General features: G+C 35.4%; 1 protein-coding gene across 5 annotated transcripts in view; it reads left to right on the top strand.

Moving 5' to 3' along the window:
- Window positions 1-18,438, top strand: part of ADAMTSL1 (ADAMTS like 1) — a 1,134,116-nt gene that overhangs the window by 1,051,108 nt on the left and 64,570 nt on the right. For all 5 annotated transcript variants that reach the window (XM_074197566.1, XM_074197568.1, XM_074197565.1 and 2 more), the window contains 2 exons: window positions 7,548-7,675; window positions 15,410-15,538. In XM_074197566.1, the coding sequence (XP_074053667.1) occupies window positions 7,548-7,675; window positions 15,410-15,538 (257 nt within the window). The remainder of the gene's footprint in view (window positions 1-7,547; window positions 7,676-15,409; window positions 15,539-18,438) is intronic.

Genomic DNA, 18,438 nt, shown 5'->3' on the forward strand with positions numbered 1-18,438 from the left:
TACTGAATTGAATTGAAAAGTGTACTTTTAATTCCCCTCCTGTTTGGCCACACTAAAGCAAAGCCCTTGTTAGACCTCTGATTGAGGTGACCAAGATCCTGCTCAGGAGACATACTAATGAAATCACAGGTGGGTGGGTGGGGGGAATGGAAGAATCCTAGATGACTTGATTTTTTTTTATACTAGTCGTATACACCAAATAAAATGAGTATTTCATCTACAGAACAAAACAAAAAAAAAAAGATTCTAAGTGCAGTCACAAATCTGTATTACATACAGCTTGCTTCTGCCTCTAAGTATACAACAAAGTCAGCATATAATTTTCAGTTATGCTACTTGTCTGTTTCATACCAACCATATAATTCTGTACTCTTCTGTGCATTTTTGTAATGTTTCAGTGACCTAAGTTTCTTTTTTTTTTTTTATCATTCCTATATCCTAATCACTTATACCTACTCATTCAACCCCCTCACCCCTCTATGGAAAGAAAGAAAAAATAAAATGTTTGCATCATATGGCAAAGCCAATCAAAATAAATCCTCACATTCTCCATGTCAAATTGTTCATTTTGAATCTTCACTTTATCTCCTCACTTTCAAAAGGCATATAACAAGTTTCCTCACTAGTCCTTTGGAATTTTGGTTGGTCATTACATAATCAGAATTCTTTTGTCTTTGTAGGTGTTTTCCTTTACAATAATATTGTTTTTGTGTGACATATTCTTTGTGTCCACTTTTTGAATTATGCAAGCCTTACCAGGTTTGTCCCACTTGATTTCTTAAAGAATATGATAGAAAATTATCTAGAAAATAAGAATCAGCAACCTAGACATGATACTTCATTGTTTTCAATCTTTGAGGGGATTTCTATTCTAGTATGTATGAACAATTCTATAGTTTCAAGATACTAACACTTTTTTTAAAAAGCTTGGAAAAACTTTCCTCACTGATAGCAAAACAGTATGCAATAAGAGGTGAATTAAGAACATGAATGGAAAATAGGCTTCAGATCAAGCTACAAAGTGGCCATACATGGAAACTTCTCAGCATGGAAAGGAGTGTCCAATGGGAAATGCCTAGAGGGTCAGTTTTTTTAACTACACTTGCCAGTGATGTTGCATGTGAAAGTCATAAGCAAAAACAAAAAGATTTCCAAATTTTGTGATAAAATGAACACCAGCTTCAAATTCATGTGGCTTGTTTTGAGCTATAGGAGCATTTATAAAGGAGACAAATTTATTTTGCAGTTGCAAATATAAAACTGGAATCATGGAATGTTGGAAGGAACCCGAGAGGTCAGTTAGTCCAATCTAAACCTCAACAAGAGTTTCCTTAGATAGAGAGGGGGAAAGGAAATATTCTCATGACTGGAAAAAGCAAAGGCTTAGGAGTCAGGAGTCCTGGATTCAAATTCTTCCTTGTGACAATTGAGAAATTTCACATCTGCTCATCTCTAAAATTGAGCACTTGGAATACATCTCTAAGGTCCCCTCCAGCTCTAAATCCTGATTTCTGATGATACTATAGTAAGTGAAATGGGTACCCCAAAGGGAGTTTGGGGTTAAAGAAGAATCCCTGAAATTAGGAGGTTGTTTCAAGGTATGAGAGAACGTCAAAGAGAATAGATACACTAAGAAGAGCAGATCTAAGGTTTCATGCAGAGGACAATGTCAAGTCACTATTCCTTGGTCAACCCCATCAGGATCTTGAATAAGGATTTTTTAAACCATTCATTATGCTGCCATATGGCAACACTGTAGAAGGTTTTTAATAAAGAGGTTAACACTTTTATTAGTAACAAATGGGACGATAAGGGAGGTAAACTCTGAAAGGTAAATAGGAAAGCCAGGCTGAACTATTTTAGACAAAGAGTGGCAATGATGGATTGATTTACCAGTGACACTGATGAAGCCATATGTAATAATGAATTCAAGATCTAACTAGTTGTATTTTTGGAGCAAAGCCACCCAAGAAGAGAAACAAAAACAAACAAACAAACAAAAAAGGCCTGAAGACAGGATTAAGACAAATTAAAGAGAGTGAAAAATGCAGGGTTGAATGGCCTTCTCCCTTTTCCAAAACGTATCCTTTTCTTAGTCCTGGAACAGCTCTGAAGTACCGGGTGTAAAAGTAAGTTTTAGTCTGGCAATTGCATTAAAAATAGCAAAGGTTAAACTAAAGACAAGTTTCCCAAGCTTACGGTTGATGTGAGATTCATCAGAAGCCCCAACATCTGCTCAAAGAAACCTCCACACAAAGCCTGCATGCCTTTGAGCTACTGCATTTTTTGGTTTCAGAAAAAACATTCTTGCTCCTGGAAGAGGGTATCTCAAAACACTTTTTTCTTCCTCTAGCACCAAGAAGCTAAAAACAAAACATTCTGGTTAGTGACTGAGCATTTCCAAAAGTAGCTACAAGCCAAAAGCCACTCAAAAAAAGCTAAATTCTACACATCCCTACTAGGTATCAATGGATGGCCCCTAAGATCCTTGTGGATTACTGAAGGAAAAGCAATTTTTTTTTCTTTAGAAAAGAATAATGCTGGGAGAAGCTAGGTGGCACAGTGGATAGAGCTCTGGCCCTGGAGTCAGATGGACCTGAGTTCAAATACAACCTCAGAAACTTAACAATTACCTAGCTGTGTGACCTTGGACAAGTTACTTAACCCCATTGCCTTACCAAAAAAAAAAGAAAGAAAGAAAAGATAATATGATAAAAATTCCATGAATGAATGAAAAAGTACTTAGAGGAAGCTTAGTGGCATATTGAATAGAGTACTGGCCTTGGAGTCAGGAGACACGACTTTAAATCTGACCTCAAGACACTTGACCCTGGCTAAGTTATTATTCCTGTGTTCATTAGTTTCTTCATCTGTAAAATGAAAATGGGGCAGCTAGGTGGCGCAGTGGATAGAGCACTGGCCCTGGAGTCAGGAGTACCTGAATTCAAATCCAACCTCAGACACGTAATAATTACCTAGATGTGTGGCCACTTAACCCCATTGCCTTGCAAAAAACCTAAAAATAAATAAAAATAAAAAAATAAAATGAAAATGGCAAGAAAACAAATAAAAACCAAACAAACCAAAAAAAAATAATAATAATAATAACCTTGGACAGAGATTGGTTCACAGTGTCACAATACAGAAAATATGCCTTATTCATCTTTGTTTTTCCACCAAGCTGAGGACAGTACTCTACGAAACGAAGACTCGTTTATCTTTCTCCTTTTAAAACTCATAAAGCTACTAGAGTTCAGGCTCCCCTTATTTCTAGCCTGGATTATTGCAGTGGCCTCCGAAGTAGTCTCCTAACTTTGCCTCTCTCCAGTCCAATACATCCTCCACCCGGCTGCCAGACTAATTTTTCTTCAAGGACAGGTGTGATCATGTCACTCTCCTACACAACAAACTTCTATTGATCCCTATTGCCACTGGGACAAAATATTAAATCCTCTGTTTGACTTTTAAAAATCCTTTAAAATCTTGCCCCAACCTTCCTCTCAAACTTCACATTGAATTACTCATTTTTCCCCACTCCAAGGTACAAATAAACTGGAGTTCTTGCTGTTTTTTATACATAATGCTCTATCTACCATCTGTCTTTGCACAGGCCATGCCCTTTGCCTAGAATGCACTCCTTTCTTTACCTTTGTCATGTAGAATTCCTTACTTCCTTCCAAAGTCAGATCAAGTTCCACCATCTATATGAAACTTTTCCTGATCCTCTCAATTATTATTGACCTTCTTCTTTAAACTATCTTGTATTCATTTTGCATTTATTTTTAATATTCTTATATATGAATATATTATCTCACCCGATGGAACATAATAAGCTCCTTGGGGATAGTTTCCTTTTTTTGTCTTCATATTCTCAAGATTTAGCATAGGGTCCAAGACATAGTCGATACTCAATAAATGCTTATGGGTGCATGGTAAATGTAACAAATATTTTTAGATGAATGAACATTGTCAGTTTGGCTCAATGTAAAAGATAATTTGCCAACAACCAGAGCTGTCCAGATGTGGAATAAGCTGCCTTGGGGTTAATGAGTTTTCCTTTACTGGAGTTATATAAAAAAGAGTATATGAAGTTTAGATGATTCCTTACTGGGGAAGACATAGTAAAATTACCTTCTCAAATGTATCTTGTATGTACCTTCTTGTCTCCATGCTGTCTCCCTCTTTCCTTTCTCCCTATTTTAGACTGACAGAGCAGCAGGCTAGCAGGAAAAGAAACTGCAAGAATATAAATTGTGAAAGCTAGAGCTAAAGGGTCTAGGAAGTAGGAGATCAGATTAGAATCAGATATGGCAGAGAAAGAGAGAGAGAAGACAAACAGCCACACTTTATACCCCAATAGGCAACTAAACAAGCTTGAAAACTGAAAAGAAAAGAATTCATCCCCAGATCACTAGTTGTCTTGTGACCTCAGATACCCTCTCTATCAGCAAGTTTGTGTCTCACCTTGGAAGTATTCTGGTATAGCTTTGGGTTCAGCAGACAACTTTCTTTTAGAGTTTCATTGGCTATTAGCTTATTTGGTATCAAAGAATTATGGTATTTTGCTTTCTTTAATCTCCAAGAGAAGAGTGTCAGTGCTTTGGTTGATGAGTAGGAAACTGTATCAGGTTAAGATGGTGGTAATTCACAGGAAAATAGTTTGAAGTGGAGCCAGGTAGGGAAATCTCTGAATAGGAAAGGGAGAAGGTTGCTGTTAGAGGCAGTAGATTAGAGGTTGAAGGGCTCTGAATTCAGGGGTGAAATTCAAGTTCTAGCTTTTCCACTTATAGTCTTTCCATGCCTCAGTGTTTTCATCTGCATAATGGGCATCGAGTTGTAAGGAAAGTGAATTAAGACATCATGGAAAGGTGAGTTAATGCCATGCCGGCTTTCCAATAAAAAAGGTAGTCTATATTATATACAAGATATATTGTCATTTAACGCATGAGAAATTTGAGAAACAGATCAGAGATATGATCTCTTTGGAGCTCATTTCATTTACTTATTACATATTCATTTGTATTAAGTATTATATTTAGGAAGGAAGTAACCTTATCCACTGAGTGTCCAGTTGCCTCAAATCACAAAACTTGACCAGGAGCTGTCTTTGGGTCATGTCCACTTAACTTACTTGGAGAAGAATAACATTTGTGTGGACTAAAGAAATGATTTGGGTTCTTTTCCCCTCTTAATGAGTTCCTAAGGACTCCAATTGTTACAGAGAATATAGCCGTACCTTTTCGTGACGTGGGATCTACCCTCTCCCCAGCATCTAGCACAGTAGGCATGTGATAAACATCTTGTGAATATTAAATGAAAAGTTGAGTTCCTGTGATGTCAGACATGGCTTTTTAATGATACCCTACTCTATTTTCTGGTTGAATATACTTCCAAAGAGATATAGCATATATAACACCTTTGAGCCCCATGTAGTAAACTAAAATGAACACCCATAAGCTATTGCTAGCATTGCACATTGGCAAACTTTACTTCTCATCATTTTACCCCACCCCCATCTTCCATCTCCTCTGATTCCATAAATTCCATCACAAAACCCCACAAAATCTTTTTGGTTTTGCTTGGAAAGCAGCATGGTCTTTCTGTGCCTTTGCATCTGAAGTAGAAATATATCAGGTTTGTAATCAAAATATCAACTGAGAGAGCTGAGCTACCAATAAATTAAAATCTTGCCTGTAGGAATTATAATAATGGAACAAAAATCACCAAAAATAGACAGAAAATTTGTTTCCAGACTTTAATCTTCCCCCAAGATGGTACTGAGAGAATGAAATAACCATAGACCTCAGTTCCTTTTTATTTCTTTTGTTTCCTGGAAATCCCAGAGTATGTACTGGCAGCCTCCAAAGTTGTTATTTTCACTGAAGCAAAGCTATTCTCTTAAGTCCTGATGTGAATAAGTGATTTTGCTATTCTCTTTTTGATTAAAGATAACATTTCCTATATTTTTGCTGTTATTGTTCAATCATTTTTCAATCTTGTCCAATTCTTTGTGATCCCATTTGGGTTTTCTTGGCAGAGATGCAAGAATGATTTAGCTTTTCCTTCTCCAAGTCTTTTAAAAATGAGGAAACTGAAGCAAATAGGATTAAGTGACTTGCCCAGGGTCATGAAATTAGTATGTGTTTAAGGTCACATTTGAACTCAGATCTTTCTGACTTCAGGTCCAGTGCTCTATCCACTATATCACCTCCTTCTGAATCTTCTCCAGTTATAATGCCCTTTCCCCAAATTCATTTACCTAAATAGATTTGGGGGGAAAAGAAACAAATAGATTTAAAGAAAAATGATGAGGCACACCAGTCATTTTAATCCAATAAAATAACTATTAAGTATCTATTGTATTCAAGCACTGGACCAGACCCAGAATATAAAGACAAAAATGAAAAAGTACCTACTTTCCAAAGACCTCACCTTCTACTAGGGAATAAAACTTAAATAAATGAATGAGGTTAGAGAAAAGCACTAACAATGAAGGTTTCACAAAAGGTTTTGGGAAGATATCCTAGATGAAAGAGGACAAAAAGATTAAGAGGGAGGAGAGGCTGAGGCAGTGCAAGTAGTATGCATTAAAAGGAGGAAACCAATAGGAAAGATGGAGGAGATTGAAGTGACAAAGTTGGGAATTGATTGATATGATTATTGGTCATAAGAAACAAGGAATTAATCCTCTGGTAGTCCTGATGTAAGGCTGTAGATCTGCAGTCAAGAGTTCTGTGTTCTACTTCTGGTTCTGCTAGCAAAGCATTAGGGAAAAAGTCCTGAACTTCTAATCTAGGACATGTGGATTTGAATGAGGTCTCTGATAACTCTAAGCACTGTGACCATGGGCAAGTCATATGATATCTGAAACTTGTTTTACTCATCTATAAAATGGGAGTAACAGTATCTATACCACCAAATGTAATGTATTATTGTGAGGAAAGTAGTCTATAAGTTGGACAGATGTCATAAACACATATGATTCATATTATATATTAATTATGTATGTATGATACATGTGAATACATTTTATTGCATAATTGTACATAAATTATCATCATCATTATTATAAGTTGAATGACAAGGACAGTTCACTTCAACACTTTGGGACTCATTTCCTTTAGCTTAAAATAATTGATGAGATCCTGTCTGGCTTTCTGATGTGAAAATATTTTGTATTCTCTAAATCATCACAAATATTATAAATCAATGAAGACAGATAATAGAAAATAAGGTTAGAAACTATACCTACGATTGTCTTTCATCTGGGAACTCCCAATGAAGAAATTATGCACACTTACTTCTCCAGAATGTATAATCTTAAAGAACACCATAGCAAAATGGGAGTTTACATTAATTACCCCAAGGTTAGCCAGTATGGGTCTTTTTTAGGACCTGCCATAATCACAAAAGAAATCCTTGGTTTCCCCATTACAGTAAGATGGGTCTGTCTCTGTTATTAAAATTGGCTCACTTTAGCCAAGAATACCAGGAAAGGAAACCAGAGACCTGACCAGATTTGCATTTTTTTTTTCTATTGCTTCCAGGATTCTTCTACAACCAGATGATTCCTTACAGATTCTAGCACCTGTTGAAGCTGATGTGGGTTTCTACACTTGCAACGCCTCTAATGTCCTGGGATCCGACTCTGTCTCCATTGCTGTCACTTTAGCAGGTAACACAAATATCTTTGTCAATATATATGAAGCAGATAACAGGTCATCATCCTCCATACCTTCAATACATCTCTTCCTCTCATCCAAAATGTATCATTTTCTATTTTTTAAGTTTTAAGTTTAAGTTTTAAGTTTTATAATTATAGTATTGGCAAACCATTGGTTCTTTTACTTTAGCCTTGAATTGATAGGGATAAATATTCTACTGACATTTGGGTTTAGTGAAATAAAACAAATTTTTTAAGCATCTACTATGTATCCTATTTTGTCCTGAGCACTGGAAGCAGAGAGATTAATAAAACACCATAATCCTCTGCCCTAAGAAGCATACAATTTCATAAGGAGGATATGGCATGTATAAAAAATAGATATAAATTGTGATGGGACATAAGAAAAGCCTTACAGGGTGCTCTAAGAACATTGGAAATGGGAGAATTAATTCCCACTTAGAAACTCAGGGAAGGCTTCATGGAGCAACTGGTACTTAAGTTGACTCTTGCTGGAAAAGTCCGCAATAGATAAATTGAGGAAGTTTGTTCCCAATGGAGGAGCAGATCCTCATAAATTCATTAAAGTCAAATATACAATTGAGACTAGGAAAGGTCCTAGTCTCTGGGTTATAGACTGTTAAGGGGGTACTGTGAAATAAGACTGGAAAGAACCAGTGGCTGACTATACATATACATATATATTCTATTTATGTATTACCCAAGAGAAATCTCCTGAAACTTTCAATGAGGGGAAGGACCAGGCAGCTTAGTTTGGCAGCTTTGTGAAAGTTTGGCTAGAAGGGGGAACAGAGTAAGCAATTGTTTAAGAAGTGACAAAGAACTAAGATGGGTGATGGCAGCATGGGTAGGTAGAAAGGAAAATGGATGGGAAAATTATTGTAGTGAACTTGATAACTCATTAAATGGTGGAAATAAGGGCCAGGGAAGAGTCTGAGATAACTAAATTTTTGAGCTTGAATAATTGAGTGATGTAATAATCAACAGAAATAAGCAAGCTGGAATGAGGGGCAGGGTTTAGGGGTTAGATGACAAATTCTGTTAGAGACATTCTGAGTTCGGGTAGGATATTCAGATGGAGAAGAATATAACCCAGGAAATGTCTCCATCTTCATGCCAATAATGATGAAATGTTTTCTTCTAAATATATAATTTAGGGGACAGAAGAATCCTCAAAGATCATCTAATGCAGCTACCCCATTTTATAAATAATTAAACTGAGGTCTTCAAGTGACATCCAATGTCACTCTGACAGAATTAAAACTTAACACAGTGTGGAGAGCAATGTGGTATATTCTAAAAAGCATTGGATGCAGAGTTGGGAAGAGATCTAGACAGATAGATACTCTAGTTCTGACAGTTACCACTTGTATGACCTTGGACAAATAAATTGTTTTCACCTCTATAAAATGGGAATGATAATGTATTACCTACCTGAGTTATTGAGTGTTTCACAAATGCTAAAATATTAAATAAACACAAGTTGTTGCTTTTATTATTACCTCCCCAGTCTCTTTTACTCCTAGATCAACGTTCCCTCTATTATAATTCTCTGCTCAAGGTCACACAGGCAGTAGGTAAATGTGAGAGTCATAATTTGAACCCAGGACATAAGTTCAGCATTATTTCTTTAAGAAAAATTTTAAAAAATTCTTTCCTGTTTTCTTTGCTCTTTACTATGCTACCATATGTTCAAACAATCATAGGCTTATATCTGTTTAATATCATATTTTCTACCCTGGCACCCTAGACTCTGAATGAGGAATGGAAACTAAGCTGCTGACTTCCCCAGGATCATGGAGGTCAATGATCATTGAGCTGAGTGGTGAAGCCCCAGGGTAGATTAATGTCAGATTTTTTAATGTGTTTTTTGTGGATATAAGATTTGCCTTTCCCTTAATTTATTCCAGTTAGCAATCTTTATGCATCTCTCTCTCTACTGGATCCAGATGCTCTCTTCTGTTCTGGTTACGTTATTCTTCCCCTTACCTGCTAAAAGGCAAAGACACTGTTGACATTCCTCCAATTACTGAGAAATAATGGCTCCTCGAGGATTAACTTTCTTATTTATGTTTATCTAGCTATGGTTCAGCTCCATAGCAGACTAAATAGCCTTTATTTATCAGAATTTAATACAATTATTGGAAACCTGTGTAGAATAAAGCAAGCAAATGGTAAGGTCACACTGGTCTTCAACTCTTTGAAGAAATCTTATTATTTCAAAGCTGCAGAGGAGAGACAAAGGAGCCAGAGGGGCCCCTAGGGAGAGTCATAATAAAGAGACCCAGGAATAAGGTGTGATTACAAATACTGCAAATCAGTGAGACCCCAGAGAAAGGTGATATTTCCAACTTCTTGGGGATATAAATCAGCTTTTGAATGGGAGAAGTTGTCAGTTTATACTAATAGCATATCAGGTTTTCATTCTATAAACTAAATCAAAGAATGTCTTGTCTACTTGGACTTCAGAACTGAAAAATGGTCTTAGATCACACCATGTAGAATTTATGTGATAGAATATAAGCTCTTTGACAGCAGAGATTGTTTGATTGTTTTTATCTTGATTTCCTGGCAACTAGCATGCTTAAGATGCTTGTTGATTAATTGGTTGCTTTCTTTTCCTCCCTACTACATTTGTAAGCTCTTTAATAATGGAGTCTTTACAAGAGTTGAAAAAAAAATAAACTTTAAAGTACAAGGTAAGAAAGATGATTGTACCAAAGTACAAATGGTTAGAAAGGCATTTGTCTGGGGGGGGGGGAAATATGAGAGTTTTAATATATTGCTAACAGTATGAATCAAAGATGTTGAATGACATCCAAGATAGTTAATATGATCTTAGACTTCATTGAGAAGCATGACATCTAGGGATAGGGAAGTGACAATGCTGCTGTATTCTTGCCTGGTCAAGCAATATCTGGAGTATGGTCTTCAGAGTTCAGTGCCATATTTTAGAAAGGACATGAAAGAATAAACTGAAGAGCATTCAGAGAAACACAGCCAGGATGTTGAAGGGCCTTGAGCCATATCATATGAATCATGAAGAAACTGAGGATGTTGATGCTAGAAAAGAGAAGACTCAGGGGGAGTCATAAAAATTGTCTTCAAATATTTGAGGGACTGATGCGATCTAGAAGACAGATTGGATTTACTCTGCTTGTTCCTGGAGGTCAGGGCTAGAAGAAATGGAGAGAAGCTACAAAGAGAAAAAACTAGGTCTGACAGGGAAACTTCCTAATACTTAAAGTTGTCCAAAAATAAGAGGAAATAGTATGTTCCCACCTCCCTTGTTAAAGGTCCCAAGGAAAGGCTTAATGACCACCTGTCAGGTATAATGTAAAGGACATTCTTTTTTCTAGTATTTATTAAACAAGATGACTACTGAGTTCCCTTCCAACTCTGGAATTCTGGGATTCTGAGTTGTATATCCTCAGCATATACATATACATATACATACATATATATATATATATATATATATATATATATATATATATATATATATATATATAAAATCCATAAGTATAGATACTTAGCCAATGTTTGTCAGAACAGGGCCCCAGAGTCATATGAGCGTTTTATCTGGACTATAAGTAAAAAATTATACCAATTTATACCAATGGAGAACATTTCTGTCCTGAAAATACCATAAAAAAGATATTCAAGTAGAGCAATGAATAAAAACCATAAAAAAGGCACTAAGGGAGGAAATAAGTGATATGATATTAAAGATATTGGTATGAATAAATTTTTTCAACATAAATTGTTTTAACTATAAATTTAATTGGTCTTATTGATTTCAAAATAACTTCTTTTAAAAATAGAAATAAAAGATGATGAGAGTACCTGGTTACCTCAAAACCCCAGACAGTGTCCAGAACTAGACGTTGAATGGTTCATATGTACTTTAGAGAACATGCTTAAAGTCCAGACCTGGGTCCCCTGTGGATTCTAATTTCCTCAGAGAAGTTCAAAAGGGTCATGGTTCAGCCCCTAAAATCTGAATGAGCACAGCAGAATATTTCCACAATTAACATACCCACCCAAGAAACTTTAGATTTATACAACACGTATCTAAGAACTTGGGATTGATCAGAATGTGACCTGATATGAAAGCCTGAGCTGCACCAGCTAGAGAAGCTCACTATATCGACTGTAGTCAATAGACAAAGACCCAATAGAATTCATTTTATATCTACCTACTTCCTCTCTAATCTGTAATTTACCTGGCATTTGGACAATAGGTTTAAATACAAGACTCTTTCTCTCCCAGGAATATGGAAGGTTTATACTGAAATGTTACCCATCTCTACCCCCTGTCTTTTTGAAATATGAACCTATAGTTTATATTGTAGCGTAAATAAACTAGGTGAAATCTTTCCGGTTTCCACATAGGTGGAAATACATCTTTAAGAAACCCCTTAGCTAGGCAGATTAAGTTCTCAGCCAAGTTGCTTGGGAAGGTTAAGGAACTGATTGGTCTGGGCAGGATTTGAAGGAAAGCAGTAGTTACCCAGTAAATTGCTTCAGTCTGGATCAATGGCTTAGCTCCATTTACCAATGCAGATGAGCAACTCTCCAGGTGTAGACCATCAGTGAGGTCATAACCATAAGGGAGAAGTTTCAGGTTGTCATTGATTTTAAAATATCATAAAAGAGATACTGTAACTGCTGACATTTCACAAATATCAGCATTGGAAAATGGAAAGAAGACAAGAGCTTAGGAAAGCACATAGCTCCTATTGAAAGAAGAGAGCATTGTCCTATTTATATGATTTTTTACATGAGAGGAAAGACAGGAAAATATCTCCTTCTGGGACTTGAGTTTTTTCTGCTTTTTATAGGTTTAATGGTCAACATATATTGTATCTCATAAAGAGATCTCAGAAACCTCATTGGAAAAACAATTCTTCTGGAATTCTTTCCCCCTTTTGATTTAATAACTCCAATAAAGCACACAACAATCTTGTTGGATTTTCAGTTCTAGTGTTTGTTACTGAAATTGTCCCTAAGTTGTTTCAATTAGCTTGGATGAGAACCAGATGATGATTTTAATAGTTGATAATTCTGTTCTGAGAGAATTGTCTCACCAGTTGTTAAGGTGAAAGCTTGCTCAGATTTATATGGAAAAAACAAGTTCTTCTGATTTGACTGAACTCATATTGGTTCCAAAGTTGCAAAGTTTTTCCAGAGCTATGGGATAATCATTGTAGCATGGAGGTGACCCTATTCTTTGAAGGATATGGCTTCAGAGTACAAGCTCTTTTAGGTCCCATCTGTCTGGAAAGACTTTAAGGAGGGAGCTATTATTGGATTGGATATCTATTGTCTTTGAACCTCAGCTAAAACTTAGAGGGGGGCTCATGACTAGTTTGGCCATAAGTCAATGAAGTTTTGGCAAAAAGAAGTCTAGAGTACAATTTTACTACATCACTAATTTGCTGTACTAAGTTAAAGAGATCTGATCTTCATTGCTAGGTTGAGTATCCACACAGGCAAAATTAGTCTCAAATTATTGAATCATGTAACAAAAAAGATTACTCAATTAACTAGTTCTAGCTACTCATGATAATACCTCATTATCTTACTAGTCATCCAGAGGCTAAGATAATAGTCAAGTTTTCCTTGACAGGTACAAATGTCTAGGAAAGAACACAATGATTTGTATAGCTGCTATAAGTGACTTATTCGAAAATGACTAATATGTCATCAGCTTCTGAGCATTATTTGGTAAGAAATTAATTTCATGTTCTACTATAATGTATATAATGTATAGAAAATAGATAAGGATATGTAGAGACCTCAGAGTAACTGATTATCACTAGTGGAAAAAAATAACAAATACTCCAGTCTTTGGCATGCTGGAACTTATCCTTCCTAAAAGGGATCCCAGATTATTAGTTGCCTGGTTATTAAAAAATCATCAAAACCAAGATTGCCTAAGTTATCTTGTCTAGCTAAGCTGTAGGAAACTCACAAGTTTATATCCAGCAAGGTGAATTAGTTACAATTCATTTACTCAACAATTAAATGTCTAATTTGAAAAATTTGGAATATAATTAGTGACAGCAGAGAGATAGGAATATAAAGCATCATATACTATATCATAAGTAAGAGAAAAAGTTTCCAAAAATGAGCAGCAATGGCTAAGAGAAATCAAATTTGGAATGTGATCATTCTAACTAGGAAAAAAAGATGCCCCCAATGGCTAGAAATGGTACTGAAAGTCAATCCCAACTGGAGTCAACCTAAGAAGAAACATAAAAATAAGTGAAGAGGAACAATGAAAATAAATAATCATGCATATGATAAGAGAATCACTTATGTTAATCAACAGAAGCAAGATCCAAAAAAAGATCTTAAGACTAGAATGATGGAGCAATGCTAGTAAGGTAAAATTTAATAGGTGTACATGGTGAAGTTCTTTGGTTAGGAAAATCAATTATGCAATTATAAAACAAGAAATATGATTAAACAATTCTTATGAAACAATATGTGTTTTGGTGAAGTACAAATTTCCCAATAGTGTAGAGTGGAATCCAAATTAATTAATTCAATCTTAAACTGCATGAATAAAGACACGGTGTTTTTTATTTTTTAAAAAAGGTGTTCACTGTGGTGGTCTTCTACTTTAATCACATCCTATCTTGGGTGGCATGTTCATTTCTGAGAACCACATTTTAGGAAGAACATTAACAAATTAGAATACATCAGAGCAGGGTTACCACAAATGGCAAACTGACTAGAGATTACCACAGAATGATTAACTGAAGGAAAGAGGGAATGTCTTAGATGTGGTGACAGGATAGCAAAAAGTCAATTGAAATGGTAAGAAATGATAGTAGAAAAAGATAATCTCTTTCATCAGAGAAAAGAGAGGAAAAAATACCAGCTAAAATAGCACAACTTTATGGAAATATTCATTTCCATTCATATCCATTAATTTTTCAAAAAAAATTAAACTAAAATTCTACCCATTTTAATGGGCCCCAAGGCAACTCTGTATGCCAAGTATTTGAAAACCAAAGAAAACAATAAATAGCAAATTTGTGAGGAAATGCAGATCAATGGTAATCTAAGCTCTCCTGATTTCAATAGCATTTGAGGGAATCACTAAATGAATGACATTACAGTCTTCAAAAGAAGATTAAATCACTAAATTTACTAACACAGGGAAAGAAGGTTAATTACTTCTGGAGAATCATATAGCTCTGACTCTTAACCACCTGTTATTCATTCCCACAAAGAACTGTGTTGTGTGCTGAGATAAAAAGATTTGATATAACCAAAGTCCATATCCCTCTCATGAAGCTTATACTTTAGTAGGATGAAATACCCAACTAATAACTATGCCATGAAATATCACTTGATAAGCATGTTTTACTGGTGCACAACAAAATGGTAAGAAACATTTCTTAGAACATTGGATGCCTCTGTAAAAATTGATTTTCTAGATAAAAAAAAATGATAACTATATAGGACCAAAAAAGGTCAAGGAATTCTATATACTATAGACACAACAATGAGTAATAAAAAGAAAGTGTTATCATAAAGTAAAATGATAAAAGAAGAAACTGTGTTTACATTTACCTTCAAATGAATTTGCCAGATTTATCACTGATTATTAGAGACTAGTAGCTGCTGGTCCATCATGTTAAATGTGATCTCCCCAGCCCATGACTTTGTCCATTTCCTGTAACATCTGGTGTTGCATCTTGTTTACAGGAAAACCATTAGTGAAGACATCAAGGCTGGTTATGACCAATACAGACTTACCTGTTGTCACAGTTGATGTGGGAAGTGTCATTAAAACTATCCAAGGAGTAAATGTGACAATCAGCTGCCAAGTTGCAGGTGAGAAATGACTCATCATACTTTTTCCAAAGAGCATTCTGGTCTAAATATTTCATCTAGGAATATCTCTTTTGAAAGCATTGAGATTAAGTTATGATTCTGGGACCCACACTATCTATCCTCCTCACTATCTGTTGAAAAATCCTACCAATCCTTTTCCAATTTATGAAGCCTTCTCTATTGCCCCATGTCAGTCCTGTCTCCCTTGGATCTTATTTAGATAGTATTTATATATCTCTAATTTTTGTAGCCTGTGTTACATTTATTATATCATTTGAACCTCATATGCAACCCTTTCTGCTAGGACCTATTATTATCCCCATTTTAAAGCTGAGAAGAGTGAAGCTAAACAAGGGTAAGTGTTGTGCCCAAGACAGCTAGCAACTCAGGCAGGATTTGAGTTCAGCTCTTCCTGAATTCTCTCTTTTTATTATACCTTCTCTATCAAAAATATATCATTTCATTCTGTACTTCACTAATGTATTTATTGTACTGTTTATTTGTTTGCTCTTCTTGCACCTTACTACCCCAGAAGTTCACTATTACAGGGATTATGTCTCACTTTTTTTTCCATCTTCCCCAGGGTTTAACACAGTGCCATACAAATTTGTTTGGGAATGATCTGTGCTTCATCAGTGTGAGGAGGAGGGGGTGGGGAATTACCACCAGTGCAGATGATAATTCATCTATGACTTTAGTAGGAATTATGTTTTATGGCAATATGTCTTAGAATTAATTGCCTGAGAGACATAGATTTTATCTAGTATCAGAGATGAGCTGTATATTGTTGGCTGTTAACATTTTTTTGCTTGAATGAATGAACACATTTCTCATCTTAGTAGTACAGAAGCAAGGCTATTTGAAGTCTCTGAAAAGCCTCCACGATGGACCAGGTGTGAATTCCACTTCACCTACTTTGCAAAATTTAAATGTGATGCAGCACCCAAACTTTTGTCACCAGTGACTATCTGAAAAATATAGATAGATGAGACAATTCAACACCCATTCATCCCAGGTCATTCATCTATTGCTCCCTATTCTCAGACTTCACTATCTAGTCAATATGATTGGCAGACTTTTTGTAAACAAAATACAAAAACAACAGAGAACATGTTTGAATTCACCTGCAGACACTAACTCCGTGTCCCTGAACAAGTCACTTAAACTTCCTTGTTTTTCCCTAGCTATAAAATAGGGATAATAATAATAATAATAATAATAATAATAATAATACTGTAGGATCAAATTAAATAATATTTAAAGTGCTTAGTTGTGTGATTCTGAGCAAATCATGTAACCCTCCTTACCAAAATTTCTCATTTGTAAAATGAAGTGGACAAGAAATGGCAAATTATTCCAAAATATTGGGTTAGACCATCAGTCTAAGGAGAAATAATGCTTGCCAAGAAAACCCCAAATATGATCACAATGAGTCAGACATAACTAAAATGATTAGATGACAACATTAATGATAATAATAATACCAGAAGTTTTATAATCCCAATTTGCAGATAAAGATACTAAAGCTCAGAAGGATCAAGAGACTTCCCTATGGTCACATAGTTAATAAATATTGAAGGCAGACTCTAAACCCATGTCTTCATGGCATCAATATTAACCTTCTAGTGCAGAACAAAAATACCTTACTTCCTTTCTAGGGTTTCTATTGACATGGCAAATCCCTTTGACTAAAGGATAGTGTCTACCATAGTAGGAAGCCAGAAAACAGATGCTAAAAATTAATTTTATTATAAATTTAATAACCCCAAAAGGAAACAATTCAAATTAATGTACAAAATGAGAAATAAAATATTGTCTAAAAACCATAGCATTTAACTAGGTGACCAAACACAAAAACAAGTAAACTATAAATAATGCCTTTTCTCTGCCATCCCTTCCAAAAAGACCTTTGAAAAAGAGTTTATATCAAATGTCAACTTTCTGTTTGTGAAATATCTTCATGCACACTCTACCCAACTCTTGAGAATGAAAGAAATTAAATCATGAACAAAAAATTAATGACAATTGGAAATTTAACTCATTACACTAGTTCTGTATAATCTTGCCTCCTTTTCTTGAGTATATTAACATTCTTCATGCTTGAAGACATTCATAATTTCTTTATTGTGGATATTTCCATTAAATGTAGATCACTATCCCTTCAAAACTTTGTGTCTCTGTGGCCAAAGAAAACCATTGATGATCACTCCACCTTTTGATACAATAATCCTCAAATGATAGATATATATTCCATCATTAGGCCTGTGCTGAAAGCGTTCCTGACTTGGTAGAACTTCCAAAGTTGGTATTCCACAGAATAACCTTCAAAACTAGGGTCACTTTCATGCTATGGGTGAGGAATTACAAAAGGTTGTTGGGATGATCCTCATGATGTCACTGATAAATCACTCTTGGTCTAGATCCAGAGAATATCCTCAAACTGAATCACATTTTGTTAGGTGCCATGGTTTGTCACAGAGGGGCAGCTAGAGTAGGTTGTATAGTGTTCGTAGTTACAGACATAGTATCTTAAAGCTGGGGGGGGGTCTTGATGAGGAAACTGAGGTTCAAAGAGATTAAGTGACTTATCACCAAGGTTACAAGAGCAAGAAAATGGCTAGAGTTGGGACTCAAAAGCAACTCTTCTGACTTTTCTTTTGTACTACTTCTCTTAGAAGGGGTTTCCTGTAGCTATTGGCCCTCTTATTGTTTTGGAGAGAGTTTGGCAGGTGGATAAAGGCAGATCCAGTTATGGATCTGAAACCAAGAATGAGGAAATCTCATACAAGGGATGTTTTAAAGGAAAAAATTAACTAAACAAAGAGGGTAAGATAGATGTGTAATGAGACATGTATGAAGATAAGTATGAGATAGTCAATAAGACAAGTGAAAGTATTCTG

Source organism: Macrotis lagotis, chromosome 8 (genome assembly GCF_037893015.1).
Source record: "Macrotis lagotis isolate mMagLag1 chromosome 8, bilby.v1.9.chrom.fasta, whole genome shotgun sequence".
Classification (NCBI taxonomy): domain Eukaryota; kingdom Metazoa; phylum Chordata; class Mammalia; order Peramelemorphia; family Peramelidae; genus Macrotis; species Macrotis lagotis.